The sequence below is a fragment of the Phalacrocorax aristotelis genome, chromosome 8 (genome assembly GCF_949628215.1).
Source record: "Phalacrocorax aristotelis chromosome 8, bGulAri2.1, whole genome shotgun sequence".
Taxonomy (NCBI): Eukaryota; Metazoa; Chordata; class Aves; order Suliformes; family Phalacrocoracidae; genus Phalacrocorax; species Phalacrocorax aristotelis.
Window position 1 is genome coordinate 29,396,843 of NC_134283.1, and position 20,534 is coordinate 29,417,376.

The window sequence follows — 20,534 nt, forward strand, 5'->3', positions numbered from 1 at the left end:
TTCCCCAGTCAGGCCTGCTATGGACGCAGCAAGCTGCTGGGAGTCTGCACCTTCACTTTCATCCAAGAAAGTTGCAAACCTTAAACCCATGCATGAGGGTAGGTTAAGGTTCCAGTCTTTATTCCAAATGTAAAATCCAAAGAATTTCCAAAGGAAATCAAAAGCAGGTCATGTATTACATATTTGGAATCTATATATGATTTTCCTTTAGGAAAGGAGACTCAACTCTTGCAATGTGTTGAAACCTTCAGGAATATATTTTCAGACTATTCTCTTGTTGATCCCAATATGAAACAGCCTGCAATGTGAACAAACTGATGACGGCTAACCAAGGTTGTTCCCGCCCACCACACCCCCCATTTTGCTTTCTGGTGCAATCAAAAGTCGAGGGTGCACATTTTAATCCAGTGCTTCATTATTCAGACTAACATAGACATGCAGACCCCTGGAGAACAGGAGGAAACTCCTACAGAAGATCTGCTTTGAATAGCTTTGGATTTGTACTGTAAGAAGTTTGATGGTAATATAAATCTGCTAGCAAAAAGCTGCAATATTTATATCAGTGGTATAATTTCTGAACAAACACAATTTTACACTGAAAAATTACTGATTATATATTTTTCGTGCATCCATAAGAACAATTCACCACTGTTAAACCTTCCACCACATTATACAAAGAATAGCAATATTTTCTAAGCAAAAGGCATTCATTTTGAAAGCACATTTAAGTGCAATGAATTTGAAATAATCAGAGTTTTCAAGGCATAACAGCATGCCAAGAATCAGGAGGATCTGAGATGCAACATTTGAAGAAACCAATTGTTGCAGGTGAACTGTTGTCCACCATAGGCAAGGCCTCCATCAGAGCAGGGAGGTGATGCTGGAGCAGCAGTTCTGCCCTTGTTGTGCTGAAGATGGTGTATGGGGGCTGCAAGAGAGCTGGAAGTTGGACATAGTGAATAACAGAATTATTCTTGAGGGTGAAGGGGCAGAGCCCCGTTACAAAAATCTGTGTATTTATGTATATGTATATAAAAAAAAATAAAAAAAAAACACAGATGAAGCTACAGACCCTCTGCCCAAACAAAAAAACCCAAAACATAACAGAATGATGTGGAGAGAAGATTGTATTTTTAATTCTTTTCAATCCTTAGCCAAAGTAAGATGAGGTATGTGGCATCTGGTATGCAAAGAAATTCTGGCATGAATGAAAAAGATTATGTCTAATTTTAATGGTCAGAGTCAAGTTATTAATACACAGAGTCAAGAGTGGGTGTCAGCTGCCTTAATACAGACATACTGACTTGTATCCAAAACAACCTCATTTGCTTCCTAAGGTCTCTAAACTCTGTATTTTAATATATCACATTGCAAATTGTTTTTTACCCCATGAATGCTGCTGGGAATCCTGAAGTCTCAATAATGTCTTGTAACCAACAAGCAATTACCAGAGCCAAAATTAAATTTAAAACCCCATTATTAAATGGCACCAACCACCTACCAGGAAAGGCTGCTTCTAAAATGTGACCAAGTGCTGGAGATGGGTAACTGTTTGGCCAGGATGGCTGGCACTCCACACCTGCACCAACCACGCCAGCTCTCGGAGCCCAGTGCCTGCAGTAGCCCCAGGGCTCATCCAGCACCTTCCACACACACTAACAGCACATATAAAAAATTTCAAACTATGCATAAAAGATGGCAGCTGTTCTTTTTCCAACTTGTCTATTTTTATACTGAAACCACTTGGAGTGGAGGTGATATAACCAGCACAAGGTGCCAAACCATCATGTAACATTTTGAATCACTTGGAACCTTTTTTGTACCAAAGTGTCTATTCAGTCATAAAGTCAAGCTCACAGCGGCAATCTGTGCTAAGAGAAGAAACTGGAGAGAGAAATCAGTTGCCAGGCAGTAATTGAAAGGCACAAAGCCTTAATTTTCTTTCCTTTAACTTTTTTCAATATTTCACAGAGAATGTTGCATTACAATAAAAGATGACCCTCGACAATTTTACACAGCTCTAAAATTAAATTATAATCTAAACCTTTTAATGCAGATGTCCAATACCTTAAAATTTTGTGGCAAGTTTCATTTCTTAAAAATGGTGGTCTAGGAGAGAATTGGACTGTGAAAGATGAAACATATCTACAAAGCATGAGTTTTAGGAGCTTCAATTACAGTTTCTTGAGAAGAAACAAAATTCAAGTATGGGTCCAGGTACAAATCTGGATCTTGAACTTTCTTAAGTTTGGGCAAATTTCGACTCTGGATTTTGCTGCATTTGTATGTCAGACCACAACCTACAGGTCTGACACACAGAAACATGACTGTCTTTGAGAGAAAAGTGAAGACCCTAAAGTTAAACTTACCTCTATTAGTACTAAAGTCACCTTTCTGATATGTACTCAGACTTCAGCAGTCACCGAATGCATTATTTGATAGTATTGCTACTATTTACTTTTTCTCAACTATCAGATTTGAAATGCAGATTTAGGTCCTCTATTTCAGCTCTAACTAAAATTTTCTTCTACAGAACCATCCACTCTCTCAATGGGAGAGTTTTCCTCCGCAGTGAATTAAGCAGGCTGTAAAAGCTTTTATGACACAGGACCAGGTAAGCCTAAGCTTTGATATAAATTGTTTCTCTCCTTTATTATCAAAAGAAAATTCACTGAAGTCTGTGTTAAGGGTCAGTGTATAAAACAGTGCAGGTTGCCAGACAAGCAAAAGCATTTGCATTCTCAAGCAGGTGATTTTCATCGGGTATGTCTCTTCAGAGTTATCCCTTTGATCAACAGCAATATAGGCATACTGAAAAATGCCCTAAACTGTTACAATTTTCTACATGTATCATAACTAACTGCTTAGAGTGTATTTTTGCAACAACTTGCATGGCCCAGGTATAAGCACGATTTTTAGTCACAAGTCAAGAGCAATCACAAGTGCCTTGGGAAGGTGGAAAAGAGGGTTGTGATTGGTGGTAAGTATCTCCAAGTAGATGTGGCAGCAAATGTATGGGAAGCAATTGTCAGAATCGTCTTGGCAACTGGAGATTTGGCTGAATAAAGGTGCCATGCTGAGGCCAAGGCAGCAACAGGCAGCAAACGAGAGGTGGGGAATAAAGACCTAAAAGACAGTTCAATGGGATTCCTCTGCTAGTAAGCAGGTCAGCCACTTGTGAAAACTGTTGTGTCAAGTACTGAATGAGCTTGTAGGCTAAATGAACCTAACACACAGAGCAAAAAACACGAACAGGAGAGAGAAGGTTTGTGAGGAGAGAAAGAGAAATGGCAAAAGTAATGCAAATATTAATAGGTATTAATACAAATGGAAGGAAAAATTTATTACTAACAATAATGCGTGGATGCAGGTTTTCCTAACGATCCCATCAGTGCTATCATATAGCTCAGCATCATGGCAACATTTGGACTCTAGAGATGACATGATTAGTACATATATCTATTCTAAAATACACGTTTATTATGTTACAGCTTATGCACATGCTGTCCACACAGTTGCCTCCAGTGTTTTTCCCCAGTGCAAAATATTACTTGCTGTAGGCCCATAAAAGCAGCTGGATGCTGTCAGATAAGACTTTATTAGAAATAGAGTATACTTTTGTTAAAAAAAAAGAAAAAACTAGTATTTACACACTCAGGTAGTATGTAGAAGGAAAAAAGAAACATAATTCAAAATGATTTGGGAAGGAAAAAAAAAAGAAGTAAAGTCTAAACCACTAAGGAGCAGAGAGGCTAAATTCCAAACTAGCTCATTGCATGAACATTTTACTTCTGAACATCTGGATCAGAAAACTGAGTAAGTTCAAAATAAGCAAGGCTTGTCTTCAGAGCAAGCAAACAGTGGGAAAAAATGTCGGCAGTACATAAATGTAGAACAAAGGAATTTGCAAGAAACAACATACTATTTCCCTATTCCCAGGAAGCTGAAAGAAGGCTTGCCCATGATGATGGGGTTTTGTGAAGTAATCGATGGGAAATAGAAATGTCTTGCATCATCATCCCTCTAAAAAGCCAGGAAACAGTGATCTTTTCAACTCTATTCTAGATAGAAGCCTTCCCTGCCAAGGTAATCCCTCCTCCCAAGGGTGGTACAAACCAAACAGAGGGATGTCTCCTGTCATTCCAAGCTCTAAATATGAAGGAGATAATGGTTTTCACATGTTTTGTCTGTATACATATCCAAAACAGAAACTCAGGAAGAAAGTTGGAATGAACGAGCCTATGTCTCCAGTCTACCATGTAATAAAACATTGCTGGTGATCTTTTTTGCTGAGCTTAGGTACAGTGAAATTTGACCCAGCAAAGGCACATTTTCCCTATGTGCCTGTGCAAGAGGTATGTTCATTTTTGCACATTGCTATTTAATACCTGTTACAATGAAAGAATTCCTGATTTAAGGCTATTGTAAGACCTCTAAAAGAATTTAAAAGAACTTCTGAGAAGTCTCTATTCGGCCATAACAGACTGGTTTATCTAAACACATGACACTTCTTTTCTTAAACCATGTTGTACAAAAACACACTGCAGTTTAATATGAAGCACTGCAGCTAATGTGCCTTGTAAATGAATACATCAATAACGGAAGTTTATAAACGTCACACTGGTGCATTCATAAAAATTCCTCTAAAATGCTCCCCTGCATCATATCCCTGTTCAGGTCTCACGTAGAGAGGGAGCTGTGGGCAACCAGGACAACAGGCTCTTTACAGCTTTGTCCTCTCCTTGGCGTGACCTCTGTCCTTAGTGACCATGGTTTTGTGCGACTGCCTGGTGGGAGCATGGAGACCCCCAGCACACTGCCCAGGGGTCTCTGACATGAGACTGTGGAAGGGGAGAAAGGCAGCATGGGTTGCGGTAACATGGTGGAAGGGTTTTTAATCTATCTGAGCACCTGTGTCCACTTTACCAGTAAGAAAGGTGAAGACATCCCTGCCCTGGAGACTGCTGTGGCGATCTCTAGCCATGATATCTTCTGCAGCAGGTATCTTATGCGCTTTCTTGTTTCAAGTACTAAAGAGATATCCACAGCTAGTGCAGAAACAATACAGCTTTAAGAAATACTTCAGCCTTAGGACACAGTTCAAGGGATCTAGGACTGCCCTAGGAAAATGAGGATATTTCGGTGTGAGGACTGTAAATAGTCTGAGCAAGATAAATCTCTTTCACCCTGTGCCCAGAAACCTATTGGGTTCTCTCTGCCAAGTTTTAGCTGTCCTGAAAATGAGGCAAGAGGTGAGGTTCCATAGGAGATGCTGTTTACCATGGAAGCAATGATAATTCTTAAACACAGAACAATAAAAATACCTAAGTTCACACCAGGAATTTGGGACTTAAATTATATAGACCGTTCTAGAATACGGGCAACATCTTTATCTCAATCTGGAAACAGAAGGAAGGCCAGTAAGATTATTTATTTATTGTCACAGTTTCCACAAACACATTAAATTTTTAGCTTCAGTACCTGCATCTTATCTATTGGATTATATACAAATAAGGAGCTCAGCTTATTTTGGTTGAGGGAAGAGTGAGATCAAGATTGAATTTTGAGACAGCTGGGACAGATTCAAGGTTATATTTGTAGAACATGAAATATTCAGAGCCAGCCAGTCCATGGCTGACTGTGTTCTGCTGACACATTTCTGGATTGAAAGCAGAAAGCCAAACTAGAGGCTTGCACAGCCAAGAGGCTCCTACTGAAGAAGACAGTCACGTAAACTCCTATGAACTCAAACTGCTCAGTTCCAGGCTATTGCCTCATTTGCCAACAAATAGCTTAAGAAATATAGCAGTTTTCAAAAATGTGAGATTAATTTCACTCTTTTTGTGAAAGTTATGTCGTCAGTGTATCAGATAGTATCAGTAAAACTCAATATGCAAAATCTAAACATAAAAATTCCCAAGTGTGGCAGTGGAAATCAAAGTAACATCTGTGCTGTCTTATTGTTGGCAAGTTGTATCTGAATGCAGTGAAACCTGCAGAAACCACCTTGCAGACTTTTTATTGCTGATGGCAACATATAAGGGAATACAGGCCAGGACTTGGCTTTTAATTCAAACCACTATTCACCATGCCCTGGTTAACAGTGTTCCCAGGATGTATTAATTCATGCAAAATTTCCATGTTAATTTGAGTTACCACATACACTTTCAGTACACTCCTCATTCAGCAACAAAGTCTTGTATTTGATTACAACACTGGTAAAAACAGTGTAAACCCCATTCTCACACTGTGAAGGGAGTAAACAGATGCGTTTCTCATGCATCAGCTGCCTTGTTACTAAATAGTAAAAATAGTACTAGATACTCAAAAATAGCAGAATCAGATTTTAATTCATTAGAAAATTCACTGAACATACCAACTAACTCAACCAATAACTTTCACATAGAAATGTTGATGAGATTGTAACAAGTTTCAGTAATGACTCACCTGTGATAGACTTGAATAAGGACCTGAAGGAGAAAAGCTCAGTATTTCTACTTCCAACTGTCTAAGCCAAGCAGTTCCACTGGTGTATTTTATTTCCATGGGAAGAACAAAAATCCAATATAAAGTCATGGAGAGGGGTAGATGAAAAGATGACTAGAAAGACAGTTCTCAAGTAGGATGAATTTACTTTACAATTTAATCTAATTATCTGTCATTTTAGCCATTTCATGAGGTCTGGAGAAAATAATTCATTGTTCATTTCCACCACTGGCTTGCACTTTCTTTTTCTTTTTTTTTAATCTCCTCAGAGGATAATTAGCTTACAGCTGCATAAGTCAGGAACATATTTTCATCATCCTTTCAAACTGTCTGTTGTGAGCTTAGGCTGCTCAGAAGCACTACAGAATTATTTGATACTAATATATGCATTTGTTCCCTACACACAGAATTAATGGGTACAAGGATAGGTAAACTCTCTTCCCATTACAGAGCAATGTATTCAGTCAAGGGACAAATAAGTATAAAAATAACAGTCAAAACATATGGAAAACAACAAAGCTCAAAACACCAGCCGCTAAAGTCAAAGGCAAAACCTCCAAGGACCTACAAAGCCTCATATGATGTAATTTCATTAACTTTCATGAAAGGAGCTATGTAAAAGGTAACTTACAGCTCTGTCACGTCTTTGGGAATTCCTCTGGGCAATATCCGCAGCCCCTTGTTGCTGCAACGTACCACTGAGTCCACACAGGTACACTGGGAAGGACAAGGAGGTGAAAGCAAGCAGCTGCTTTCATCGTTACCTGCAGAGGGAGAGAAACAGGGCATCAGGAAGACATCTTTACAGCCCAGAGTGATGCACTTTGAAGATAACTGCTTACAAGGAACAAGGAGGGACATCCTTGAATCCATGGTAGCCAACACAATATTTTAAAGTACATCCAATGCTTTGGATCAACCTGCCTACATATAGGTTCTTTAGGCAATAAGAACATCATTTAAAAAACTGAATAGCAATATTTTAAAATACTATTTTTACCCCCCAAGAAGTGTCTACTTCTCTCTAATTTTGCAAATTACAGTAAAATCAGTTATGTAAATCCCAAATCCTTCCCCCATCCCAAATGTACTAGCTGAAATGGAAAACTTGACCAGAAAATTGCCCTTAAATTCATCTAGACAGATGATGTTCATTATCTACTCTGCTTTAGGAAGACTTTTTCAAATTTCAGCTTTTAGATGTTTTTTACTTTTTAAAGTCAGCTTGGCACTTCATTTATCATCTGAATTGTGAAACCTCAACATTTTTGACAAGGATAACAAGGCAAACAACAAACTGAGCAGCATACTTCCAACTGCTGGCAATCCATCTGTGCACACATAAAAATATCTACTTTCTCCAAAAATGTATTAAAAGGTTCATAAACAGCAGATTAAATCTTGTAATTGAAGAACAATAGGGTTTCTGCAGAAGAAACCAACTCTTTGAAGTTAAGAACATTAAAGCATGGATTTTCCCCAAAAGCAACAGGCTTTGCAAAACATAAGGCAAATGCATACTACAGTATTACGATGTGTATGGAAGAAAACACTTAGTGCCGCATTCTCTAGATGACAGTGAGATGAATTGCACAACTGTTTGTGGGTACAGGCAGCCTGAGTTGGCCAGCATGGAGACACAGTGCTTCAGTCCAAGAGCACGCAGCCAGCTGTCATTATGTGCCACCGCCTTTTTTTAAAGAAAAACTGATGCATGGTCTAATTGAGACAGATCTGTTTCTTTCTTCTCTCTGCTGGCTGTACCCATGAGCATTGAGACTAAAGAATAAGACCGGAAGTCCTGATACAAGATAACAGAATTACCAATAAATGTATGGGGAGGGAATCATTTGTATTCAGAGGGATGGAGAAACACGACCAGCCTACAGAAGAACAGGGAAGATATTTTCTCTTTTTCTCCCCAGATGAGCTTAATAACTGGAAACAAAATTCAAAGTCTTTCATAAAACTGCAGAAAGAGCACATTTCTTCGGCATACTGATTTTTCTCCTATGTTCTGTGTTTTACACCCTGTCACCATTTACCTTCCATTTGCCATGGCTGTCTGAGTGACTATGATAGAGAAAGCTCCCAAGTGTGGAATGCCATTTTGTGGACCACGATTTTTTTTTTTTCTCCCAAACTAAAGCAAATTATTCTTTAATGACTAAACTTGGGTTCCCTGAGCTCTTGGCCCAAGCACCTGGGCCTCTTGCGGGATTGTTTGACTAGGACAAGAATTAATTTCTCCTCTAAGCCAGAAACTTCTATCACTCTTATGGTCTCTTTAGAGGTATGACTAACTGCAGCTGCAGCATATCTAGTCTTAACAGTCAATCACAGCCTACAAGTTGTTAGCAGTCCATTCATCAATCAGTTTTTCTCATTACTTTTTCTAAAATCTTCTTGATCAGCAGACAAAGAACTACCTGGAGAATGAGAGAAATGTAAGAATTTTTTTGTTTTTTAAACCTGTATGGACCCAGGAAAGCAATAAGCATCACTGAGTAATTTCAAATAATATCTAAGGTTTTTTATTTCCTTGTATTTATACCTGTTATTGGTAAAACTGAACAGTATCCAAAACTAAGACTTTCCAAGCAAGAGGCATTCCCACTGGCTTCAGAGTGTTAACTAAGTGTACCAATAAGGAAGTGGGAGGAAGGGCCAGGATTATATTGGGATTATACAATGCGGAGCATCTGTCTATAATAAATTCATTCTTTTATTTAGGTGTAGATAGTAGAAATTCAGAAACTGGAAATCAAGAATGAAAATAAACTCCTGATAGGCAACAACGATCTTCAGCTCTAGATGGCTGTCTTCCTCATCACTAAACTGTTTACCATGCAGTATTGTTTGATAGGAAGGAGTCCTCACAGGGGTGCCAATATTATCATAAATGTCAAATAAAATTGGATTTTCTTACCATCGCAGGTGAAGTCCTGGACATCTACATCTTGGATTGGAATATCCTTTAAGAAAAAGGGTTTCAAGCAGCGTGGATTCCCACTGACAATTCTCTTCTTCCTCAACCATTTTCCCAGCCAGGCCAAATGGCAGTTACAATTAAAGGAGTTAGCCAGCAAATTACTGAAACAGAATGAGACATAATTGCATCAAACATGAACATACAGAAATGTTGAAATAACTAAAGAAAGATGATAGATTCCAAGTCCAAGCTCTTTACTGCCATCTGTTTCTGTGAAATCCTCCTCTGATATACAGATCAGGGATGTTCTATGCAGGTTTTATACTAGAACTAGTGTTGTAATTAAAATATATATACATGCATATAATAGAGATATATATAGATATATGTTTATAAACCAAAGTACTTACTGCTACAACTATTATTTAGACATACTTAAATCACCATCAGGGCTTTATTTACAGTGGATTTCAATCCAAGCTACAGCTCAAACCCAAGTCTAAACTCACCTCGCACACTGCACCCACGTATGCACGATCTTCAATGACGTTACTTCAGGTAATGCCATGGAAAAGTTTAGCACTGCTAGCCCTTAGCACAGACCTGCATGTACAGCTCCCTGTGTATACAGCCAAGCTGGCTTAACACACTGCTCCTTGCCCCAGAACGCTCAGGCTTCCTACTCACCCCATACAAACCAGTGCCTGGTGGGAGTTGCTGGCAACCTGATTTTGGGTTTCCTACTGAAGTAGTAAGGATAGCGGTCTGTATGTACATGTACATGTACATATACATAAAGCAGCACTGTCAGCTTGAGCCACTTCTTATGAAGCTTTCTAAGGTCAGTATACCTGTAGTGAAAAGCATCTGCTCCACTGCCTTGTGGACATTGTGAGGTCTGTATCAAATCTTGCTACAACTCCTAAAATATCTTTCAACTACAGTTGCAGCCTAGCTGCGGCATTGTGGTGTGCAGTACCCAAAACAACCATTTAACAGCCTCCGTGAGAGGGATGGATTCTTAATGTAGCTTGGGTTAGCAGTGTTTAAAAAAGGAAATCCCTATCCATCCTGTTGTCAAGCCATGAAAACATGGATGTACAGCAATTTCCCAGTGGAGCACCTGTAACATAGATAGTCAGTATAGAAAAGATATTATTCATTTCTATTTCTTAATAGGTTGTGATCCTTTGCATGAAAGGAGTGTAAGGTGACAGTTATGTTAAGCAACCATCTTCCTAAGCTAGACAGAATTAGTGCTGAGAATCTTGGAAAAAACCTTGTTACTGGAGTCCTGTACTGAAACACCTATCCATAATTTGTGTGTAGGCTTTTTTATGACTAAACTTGAGATGAAGGAAAGAGGCTGATATTCCTGGTTAAAAAAAAAAAAGGCAAAAAAAAAGCAAAAAAAAAGCTGTCTTATGTACAAAGACAGGGAGGATCGATAGCCTCAGTCTAATGTTGTCTCATCAAAGAAAAATGAGCTGTCAGAGCCCCATGTATGCAAAATGAAGTATCTAAACTAACACTGATGAATTCTCACATCATATGTAAATATGTCTGAGAGTTATTATTTTGGTAGTATAGAAAAAAGATGATAATTAAATTTCTCTAAAGCATAGTATATCTTAAAGATAAAAAAATTTAAGGCCCTAAAAAACCAGGTTCCAAAAACACATGACACCGTTGAGCTGTGGCAGCAAGAAAACAAACCCAAACCAATTCCTAAATTGCTCTAAATTCCTAAAAAGTTCTAGGTTCTAGGCTAACATCACATACCCACAATATGATTTATAGCTGCTCTCTGTGTTGTAAAAAACCATACTTTAATCACTGCACTAGCCCGGAGCTCTGGGTGTGTAATTACATGTGGATCCAGCACAGACTGTTGTACATTGTATAGAGGGAGAACTGGGGGGAGGAAAAACTCAGCATGATGTTCAGCAATAAAAATACCCAACCTGCTTCATGCTGACTAGGATTCAAAGGCAAGGCAAACTTGCTGTATAAAGGTGAGAAAATGAACAGGTTACATAGCAGCTTACAGAGAGAATAGCCAGAAAAGCACTGAAAGCATTACTCTAATTCTAGTTACTTTCCTTCTGAATTGCTTTCCATTTTCTCTAATCCATAATGGGAGGACATGCAGGATGCCTTTTATATTTTCCATACTGACATACTTTGGCATGAACAGAGTGTTTAAACCAAGTATTTAAACCTCCAACACTAAGTGAACCTATGCTTCAAAGGCCATTTGTTCCACTAATGGAAGAGAGTGAGATCATAGGCACAGAACAACTTCCATGACACAAATCCTTCGAATGAAAGATTTCTACAATTGGAAACAAACAGCAGGTGCATGTAATCAGGTTTCTGGAAAAGCTCTGAATGTAAAGAACATTTTGTACATCTAAAAAGCATCTTTCTGGGACATACCAAAAACTTTCAGAAACATTCAAATGTTCATTCTACAAAATGCTCCCATCAAAATAGTAATTATCCCTATTCTAGATAGGAGAGGTTGCTTTGACTTAATGTGTTACTGTTCACTAGCTGAGCTGCAGTAACTATCCACAAACCCTCCTCTTCTTCTTGGCAAAGACAGGTTAACATATGGCCTAAAATTTATTAAACCCTTGGATTAGAATTTGGATTTTGCTTTTCTTAGGAACTAAGAAAGAAATAAGTTGTTATGTATAAAATTAATAAACAGAAAAACAAATCTACTGTTTTGAAATTCAAATGCCTCTGGGGAAGAAAGGACAAATTTATCTTGTCATGCATTACACAAGTACTCCTGACACTTTAGCAACACCTAGATTTTATCCTTTGTCCAACTGCAGAGCCTTAATGTAGTATGAAGTTCATATATGTATTTTGCCTTAATGTAGTATGAAGTTCATATATGTGCCTACATACATGCTCTTTCCATGGCAAGACTGTGATGCAACTTGTGGAAAAAAAATGTAAGATTGAGGCTCTCTAGAAAGTGTCATGCGGGACAAGAGATTCCCTACTTCATTTGTACAGCAATTGAAAATCTGGAAAGGCCAATTATTTGCAAAAGCTTTATTCTGGAATCTGGCTATTCAAGTGGAGTTCTCAAATCACAAACAGTAATGCTGAGCAGACAAATTGTTATAAAAATTCATAATTAGTAATCAGAGTTCCTAGACATAAGACAGCGATTTAACCACTCAACCAGAAACAAAGCAATCAGTTTTTTAGCAAAGATGTCACACTAACATTAAATTCATGAGTGTTTACTGAAGGACATAGACATATTTTTAAAATCAAGGGGGAATAGAAGTCTTGAGGAATGAAATACACATATCCTACTGCAAGTGTCTCTTAAAAATTGCAAAGAAGCCATAGAATATTAACTATTTAAATGGATTCTAGTGACCTGTTAGAAAAACATGCTGAAATGCATCTGGATATTGTTGAAATTATGTTGGAAATATATCCTGGAATTCAGGTTAAGTTTACACTAGAATACTTGCATGTTTAATTCATGGAATGCCAATTCTGCTTACAAACACGCCGACTTGACTGTGTAAGGACTGAAAGACATGACTGAACTCTCTGTATGCAGAAGTGCAAGCTCACTACAAATTAGGATGCTGCAATACCTACCTAACTAGTAATAAATAATAAAAACTTATATTTTTTTACCAATAACTTACAAAATATATGTTCTTCCTCTATTGAAAACCACAAGTCAGGGCATTATTTTCAGAGCTTTCGTGTTTTGATAATATCAATGAGGCTGACTCACAAATAGTAATAACAAAAGGAACAATATATTTTAGTGCTGTAAATATGCCAAGATAAAAATGGAAATGTTAAACTTTGTATGAATTTCTGGCTCACATTAATAGATGCAAAAATAAGTCATTACAATACCCGATTAACTCACAAAGTGTGGGTTGAACAGGAAAGACAGTCATACTATCTATCTTCAGTAGTGTTGTCATCTAATATATCCACCTACAACAGAGTACTGCTAGGAAATGAACATATCTGAACTTTGCATTTATATGTGAAATATCACTATGGCCTTAAACCAATGTCTAAAGAAGTCAAAAGCACACTTCCTCCTGTCTGTGGGTCAAGCACAGTGTGATAATGTGTCAAAGAACAAACTTTTTCATCAAGACACAGCTAGGAACCAGCCATGACCAACATGATTGTAAGTCAGTGCCAAAGCAATGCATTCTAATTAGCAGCAGCTTTAATTACTGATGCTAGAAATTGTAATTATCTTTAACCATGGCTGAAAAAAGAAGAAAATAGGCTACCTTCTAACAAAACATGACAAAGATGCTTCTATGCAAACAAGGTAGGGACTTCATAGACTGATTCAGAGAGTTGCAGCTATTAAGGGATCTGCAGAAGGAAGCACAGAGGCAATTGTGCAAGAAGCAGGCCGGCATTGCTTGCAGCACAGTGAGAACAAGCTTTCAGCAAGTACCACTCGCTTTGACCTGCGACTTGAAAACCGTCAATAAAAATAACCTGGTTGTCTTTCTCTCTTTGTCCATCAATTTCAAGGAGGCTTTTGGGATTATAGAAAGTAAATGGAAGAAAAGTCTGGATTCTTTATGCTGCATGGAGCTAATGCCAAAATGATAACTGATTTGCTGGTGGAAAGTTATAACAACAAAATGAAAGTGTAAGCAACGAAACAGCCAAGATTGAACACTTCTTTCTTCCTCCAAACATGACAAGAATACTTTCAAAACCTGAAATGCAATAACACCAATAGTTTATTTTGACTGGACAACTAGGATGTATTTTCAGGGCAGTGTGAGGGGAATTAAGCAGATGCCTTCCACGAACAGCAACATCAGGGTTCCCTTTCACAGCTGGAAACAAAGAGCAGACTTTGCTTCCATATTTATCAGTCTATACTTTATTAAAATGTCACACTACAAAAAGCGTGTAAACATATTTAAGAAGCAAGGAAAATACTTCAAAGAAGGATTGAGAAATATAAGAGAATCACAAAAGCTTAGGTTGGGATTTTCAAATTCACATTCAGTAGGACTGGAACATTTTGTCCTCTTAGCTCTTCTGAATATCTAAGAATTAGGTAGTAGATTTATTCTGATATTTAACTGATTTAACTGAAACCCAAGAAGGTTATTCATACCAAATTAGGCTCTACTGAATCTAAAGCAGCTTCATGGAGCTAAAGTGTATGATAAGCTATGCACTTCTGAATCTGCAGAGATTGTTTTACATGAACTCCTGCTGTGCACTGCACTAGGCTGTGACAAGGCAAAACCTGCATTCATCCTGGCTGAGGCTAGCAACCTCAAAGTTTTTTCAGCCACTCCAGCTGACGGAATTAAAATGTTTTTCTGAATTACACCTTGAATCTCCTAAACCTGTCATTTCAGTAGGATGGGGTTTTCATAGAATCATTAAGGTTGTAGAAGACCTCTAAGATCAAGTCCAACTGTCAGCCCAACACTACCATGCCTCCCTAAGCCATGCCCTGAAGCGCCACGCCTACACATTTATTGAACAACACCAGGGATGGCAACTCTACCACCTCTCTGACAGCCTGTTCCAGTACCTGACCATTCTTTCAGTGAAGAAATTTTTCCTAATATACAATCTAAAATTTCTTTTAGAAGTTTTTCTTTTCTTCCCCCAAATGAGATTTTCCATATATGAACAATAAGTAGTTGGATTTTGAAACTCAAACATTGTCTTCTTAAAAGGAAAACATGGAATAACAGCATCATGATGTGTTCGGACCATAAAAAGATAACTTACATTGTAGACAAAGAGACTAATGTGCTGAAGGCTCCAGGGGTGATAGTACTGATGTGATTGTCATACAGAGAAAGAAGCCTCACTGAGCTCAGTCCAGCAAAGGTGTCGTTGTTTATACAGCTGATAGAGTTGCTCCTCAGCATCCTGCAAGCATTAAAACAGGGAATTAGGAACTACTGGGAGAGGGTACAATTTCAGGCTAGGAAGTCCTTTAGCTACGGCATCAACAGCTGCTTTGGCAAGCACTGTACTCTATTTCTATTGACTGCTGAAGTACAACACAGCTAAAGGAGGGCCAGATTCATGTAAACATTGTCTCAGGAACTTAAAATGCATTTCTTCCACACAACATCGGAGGCTGATCAGAGCTCCACATCTGAAAGTAGTATGCAATTAAAATTATGACCAGTGGCAAACATGATATAAACACTAAAGTCCTAATTTAGTAAATATCTGAGAGTAAGTGAAGATGTATTTCAGAGATCTACTGAGAAAGATTGCCAGAAATGTGTGATGATAACAATACTAGCTGCATTACTTCTATTCCTATTATGAATTCTTTTTGTAATTCACACTGCAAAAGTATGGAAGGAAACAGCATCCACAGCAGAAATCAAGGAATAGCTTAGGAAAGATTTCCACACCTAACACAAGATCTGAAATGTCATTATAATCATTAATTGACAAGATAGAAAGCAGTAACTATCCTATAAAAGGGTCTTTGCTCAGTGCTTGTACTAGATGAATTAGTGCTTTGGAAGATACATGTCTCCGAGTTGTTATGGTAACAATGAACTTGACAATAAAGCCTAATTAACCTGAAAGACTGTAGTATCTTGTTTCACTCTGTAGTAAAAAAGGCTCATGTGTATTTGTTACACTGCATGCCAATCAACATCTGGGTTTCTAAACATCACTACACAGTTGTGATATTCCTACTTATGTGAAAAATTATTCAGTAATTAAAGTGTAATACCAAAAATCCACAAAATATATGCAGCTCATGCTGCTGTTCCAGTGAATTGATCCTCCAAACTGAGGAGGGTTAACTCCTTGGTGTCAAATTCATGCGGTGAACAACGAAAATTCAGAGTCCCTTAGAAGTCTGGATTTAAATCTCAGATTGGTATCTGCCAGTTGGGCATTTAGATACTACATCAATAGATACTTGAAAAACACCAAAGAGAGATTAGATATGGCTGGGAAGAAATTCACAGTATAATCAGAAATACTCAGTGTTTAAGACCTGGACATGACATTGCTTTTGCATTACTGTTCTCTATGTACAGTTACCATCACAGCCACTACGGTCTCAATAGTTTTGGTATTGCAGCTAGGGTGAAACTATGTCAGAAAAAAAGTCACAGGGCACAGAGGCAAACACCTTACATGTGGAGTACTAAACTGCCTGAAAGGCAGGTCAAGACCCAAAGCTCTAAAATTAATAGGGGAGTAAATAAGAGAAGTAAGGCCCTTAGTGGCTTAGTAGCAATAGGAAGCATTTTCTCAATCCTGTATGTAAAGTATCAGGCAGCAGTACTGCAAGATGGGATGACTGAATTTGGATGCCAATACATCTTGCACAGCTATTTATTATATTTCAGGAAACATAGTGTCTTTTAAAAACCTGACCATGACCCTGTCTAATGTGACCTCTTTTAAAAGACCACAATTTTAATGCTCAAAGAAAGTAACTTAATGGATAGAAATATATGTCCCTCAAACAAAAACCTTTGGTTTCATATCATGGTTCAGCATGCACTGTGTGCCCTTTCTGAAGGGAAACATACTTACAGATCCTCATATCATGCTGTGTATATTTATACTGCTTGATCAGCTAGGGGGGAAATGTAGGTAAGGTCAGCAGGATAGCTTGAATGTTAAGCATCTTTTTATTAAAAAAATGCTGAATTTTGTTTAGGTCCACTGCCACAGGCTGCTTTACAGTATAAAAATTAATTTTGTATCTATGGACAGTATTTTCAAATCCCTTAATACAGTGCATACATTAAATGAAAGAACAGATGGCTGTAACCACAAAAAAATAATGTTAAAGGAAAAGTAAAAGAAAAGTTCCCTATTCATCATTACAGTCCTTGAAGTGAAACTTGGATTTCTTTTTGCACTTGAGTAAGGACTGAAGTAATTGTGCCATGACACTTTGCAACATAAGAAGTATTTGCTACTACTGAATAAACTGCGGATTTTAAATGGCATTTTGATTTCTAGAGTCTATTTACTGACAGCATCCACCTAGCCAAGTACTTTCTTTCTACAGCAGGGAAGACTATGCAAGAGAGGCATTTTTCATGTACAGATCATATACGTGGTCTGGCATGAGTCTTTGCTGTCACCAGAAGACTAGTCCCTGACTGCTTCTCAGGATGGTGGATGGATTGGTTTAGATGCCATCTTGAAATCTTGTCTGCGATCCTTCTTCCAATATAACTTTTAACATGAAAATATGTAATAACATGTAATAAGCATTCGCCCTCAGAAATAAATTACAAAGGTTGTCTACGCACAAAAGTAATACCAAACTGATTTCTTATGCATTTGTGCTCTGTCTCCTTCACACTCTCCCCAACCACATTAATAATATATTAGTAATATATATTCTTATATATTATTAATATATATTAATATTAATAATATACTCACACATAATTTTTATGGTACTTGGTGTGGGCAAGAAAGAGGATGCTGTGGCTAGTCCAAAGCCGTGCCTGTGCTCATGGGCTACTACACCTGGTGCAGTAAGTGGCCAGCTACCCTCTGTCAGCAGGACCTGTAACAGTCTGGTTATGCCTGCCTCAAAGTTGCTTAGCTATACCTCTCTTGGTGGCAGCAATACCTTGATTCTTTCTTCTCTCTCTACCTACTGATTTCATATAGCTTGGAGAATATTAAAAATCTTTTAGGCTCCTAGCCTACTCTGAGGTTTGGTTTAAGCAGACCAACAATTCCAATTTGGGTGGAGGTGGAGTGGGAGGATTGACTAATAGCAAACATCTTCCTACATGCCTTGTTCCCATAGGAAATAACAAAATAATAGAAGTATTAAATGGTTAAAAGTACCCAAATTTGACCCATGACAGGTTCACCATCACGTTACTCCTGAAATTCTTGAAAACCTGATAAATCTCAAACCTACCCAGGACTAGAAATATATTGAAGACTTCATGACAGTGATACCAGGCCCTGCCTTAGAAGTCCTTGTCTAGTAACTGATATTTTAGCAGGCATTGCTGAACTTGAACACTCCCACTCAACTGACAGAGGAACAGTGAAAGGCAGGTCTTTGCACTTACAATGTCTTTAGACCTGTGAGGCCTCTAAACATTCGTCCATGCACTGATTCCAGTTGATTCTCTGTCAGAATCAGTTCCTGCACTCCTGAAGCTCCATCAAATGTGCCTTCTCGGATCTCCTTGATCTTATTGTTGCTTAGATTTCTGGAAGGATACGAGGAGTCAAATAAGAAAATTATTAGTATTTTATTTCGAACATATGTCATCACGCTGGAAGGAGGAGATAGGGAGAATATGTGCCTTTTAGTGGTTATCTAGAGAGACTATAATTCAAGTTCAAAAGTATACCTACAGTACTTACAAATAGCTCTCCGTCACTCATCAAAACCACAATTATATCAGATGTATCAAGACTATTTAAAGTAATGAATTACCAGCTCTTACACCTCATGTCGTTCTTGCTTACAGGGGTCTCTGGGATACAATAAATGGGGGTTTCTAGCATCTGATCTGTGTCCACGAAGTTATGGACTTGGGACTGGGTGCTCATCTAGCAAGAATCACTTAATTTCACCATACTATTGAAACAGGTATCACAGACTGAAATAGGGACCACTGTTATTTAGTGTACCAGGACCTTTACTGTTTTAAACTCAACACTGGAGTAACACACAAAACTGTGACTGCATGTATCTGACACAAATTTTAATATGTGCACTCATGAACTCCCAGGCATTTAAATTTAATACCACCCCTCAAAGTGAAATTAGTATCACTTAATTCTCAATTCACAGCTACTGCAATATACAGCATTATTTTCTACTTACTCTGCCTATACAGTCTCAAAATGTTTGCTTATAGATCAACATTAGGCAACTTGTATCAACAAGGTCAAATGAAGTTCTGATGAAATGCAGAATTAATCTTTTGAATATTTCATATTTGTGAAAAACCAAGTGGATAGAAAACTTCTGAATGATAAAAGCATTAGAGATGCATAAAAATAAATGGCATTTAATTATTTAAAACACTTATATTAAAAGCCTTAAGCACGTTAAAACCTTGGGCCTCAGTCCTTCAAGCATCTCCTATGATGCCCTGTATAGATTATGATGAGTATGATGAATATTTGTTTAGGTTTATGACAGGAAACACCGTTCTTTGTTTTACTGTCTACAACAAAAAAGAGAAAGTAAAAGATACGCTTTTGCTCCCAACAAGATGCCAAATTCCAACACTATTACTCATACTGAAGAGCACATTATTCCAGAAAAGATCCCAGTACACAGGCAGCATGAGTAACAGTTCTGAAATCCAATTCCAGGTGATATAAAACAAATGACAAACTATCAGATTAACACCTGGGCTACTCTGCTCAGAAGAACAGGCAATCTTGTTGGGATAAAAGTTGACAGAAGACATGGCAACAGGACAGCTTGGCCTCAGACAGAAATAATGTGGGTCTCACTCTTTGCAGAAGTCATCACTTAATAAAAAAAAAAAGTTGAGTTTTGGAGATATGTTTCATGTGGGAAACTTGAGTATGCTGGTTTATATCTGCTGAACAACTGTCAGATAGTGGGCCCTACAGCATATGGCCCATCACCTCTTGCGCATTCTCTGATCAGAAACAATAGGAATATGCCAGCAATCAGCCAAAAATAACATAAAAACATATAGAAATACTTACATGCTTTCCAGAAGTTTAGTACTTTGTGCTAACACTCACATGAAGAGTTTATGTTCAGTGTCAAAGCAAGTCAAGGAAGGATATTCTGACATATGCATTTAATTTTGGGGCTCAGCTATTTCTCTAGAGGAAATGTTTATAGCTCAGCATCTCTTTTGAATGCTGGCATAAATAATTGCTCCCAGTGATCCCTTTTCTGGTAAAATTCATGCCATGATGCATATTTGCACAAAAATAAATGAATAAATAAGTAAATGTTTGTAGTAGGAAGGGAGGGTGAGTTACTACAATACACAAAGACTTTGACTTTCAATTCACAGATTGCAGATTGACCTGTACTTGGTAGTTACAAAGTTTTATTAGTTAGTTTTTACCATCTAAAAGA

General features: G+C 37.9%; 1 protein-coding gene across 3 annotated transcripts in view; it reads right to left on the reverse strand.

Moving 5' to 3' along the window:
• SLIT3 (slit guidance ligand 3) overlaps positions 1–20,534 on the reverse strand; it is a 547,006-nt gene that overhangs the window by 102,006 nt on the left and 424,466 nt on the right. For all 3 annotated transcript variants that reach the window (XM_075102153.1, XM_075102154.1, XM_075102155.1), the window contains 4 exons: positions 18,520–18,663; positions 15,209–15,352; positions 9,416–9,579; positions 7,118–7,250 (listed from right to left, as the gene is read on the reverse strand). In XM_075102153.1, the coding sequence (XP_074958254.1) occupies positions 7,118–7,250; positions 9,416–9,579; positions 15,209–15,352; positions 18,520–18,663 (585 nt within the window). The remainder of the gene's footprint in view (positions 1–7,117; positions 7,251–9,415; positions 9,580–15,208; positions 15,353–18,519; positions 18,664–20,534) is intronic.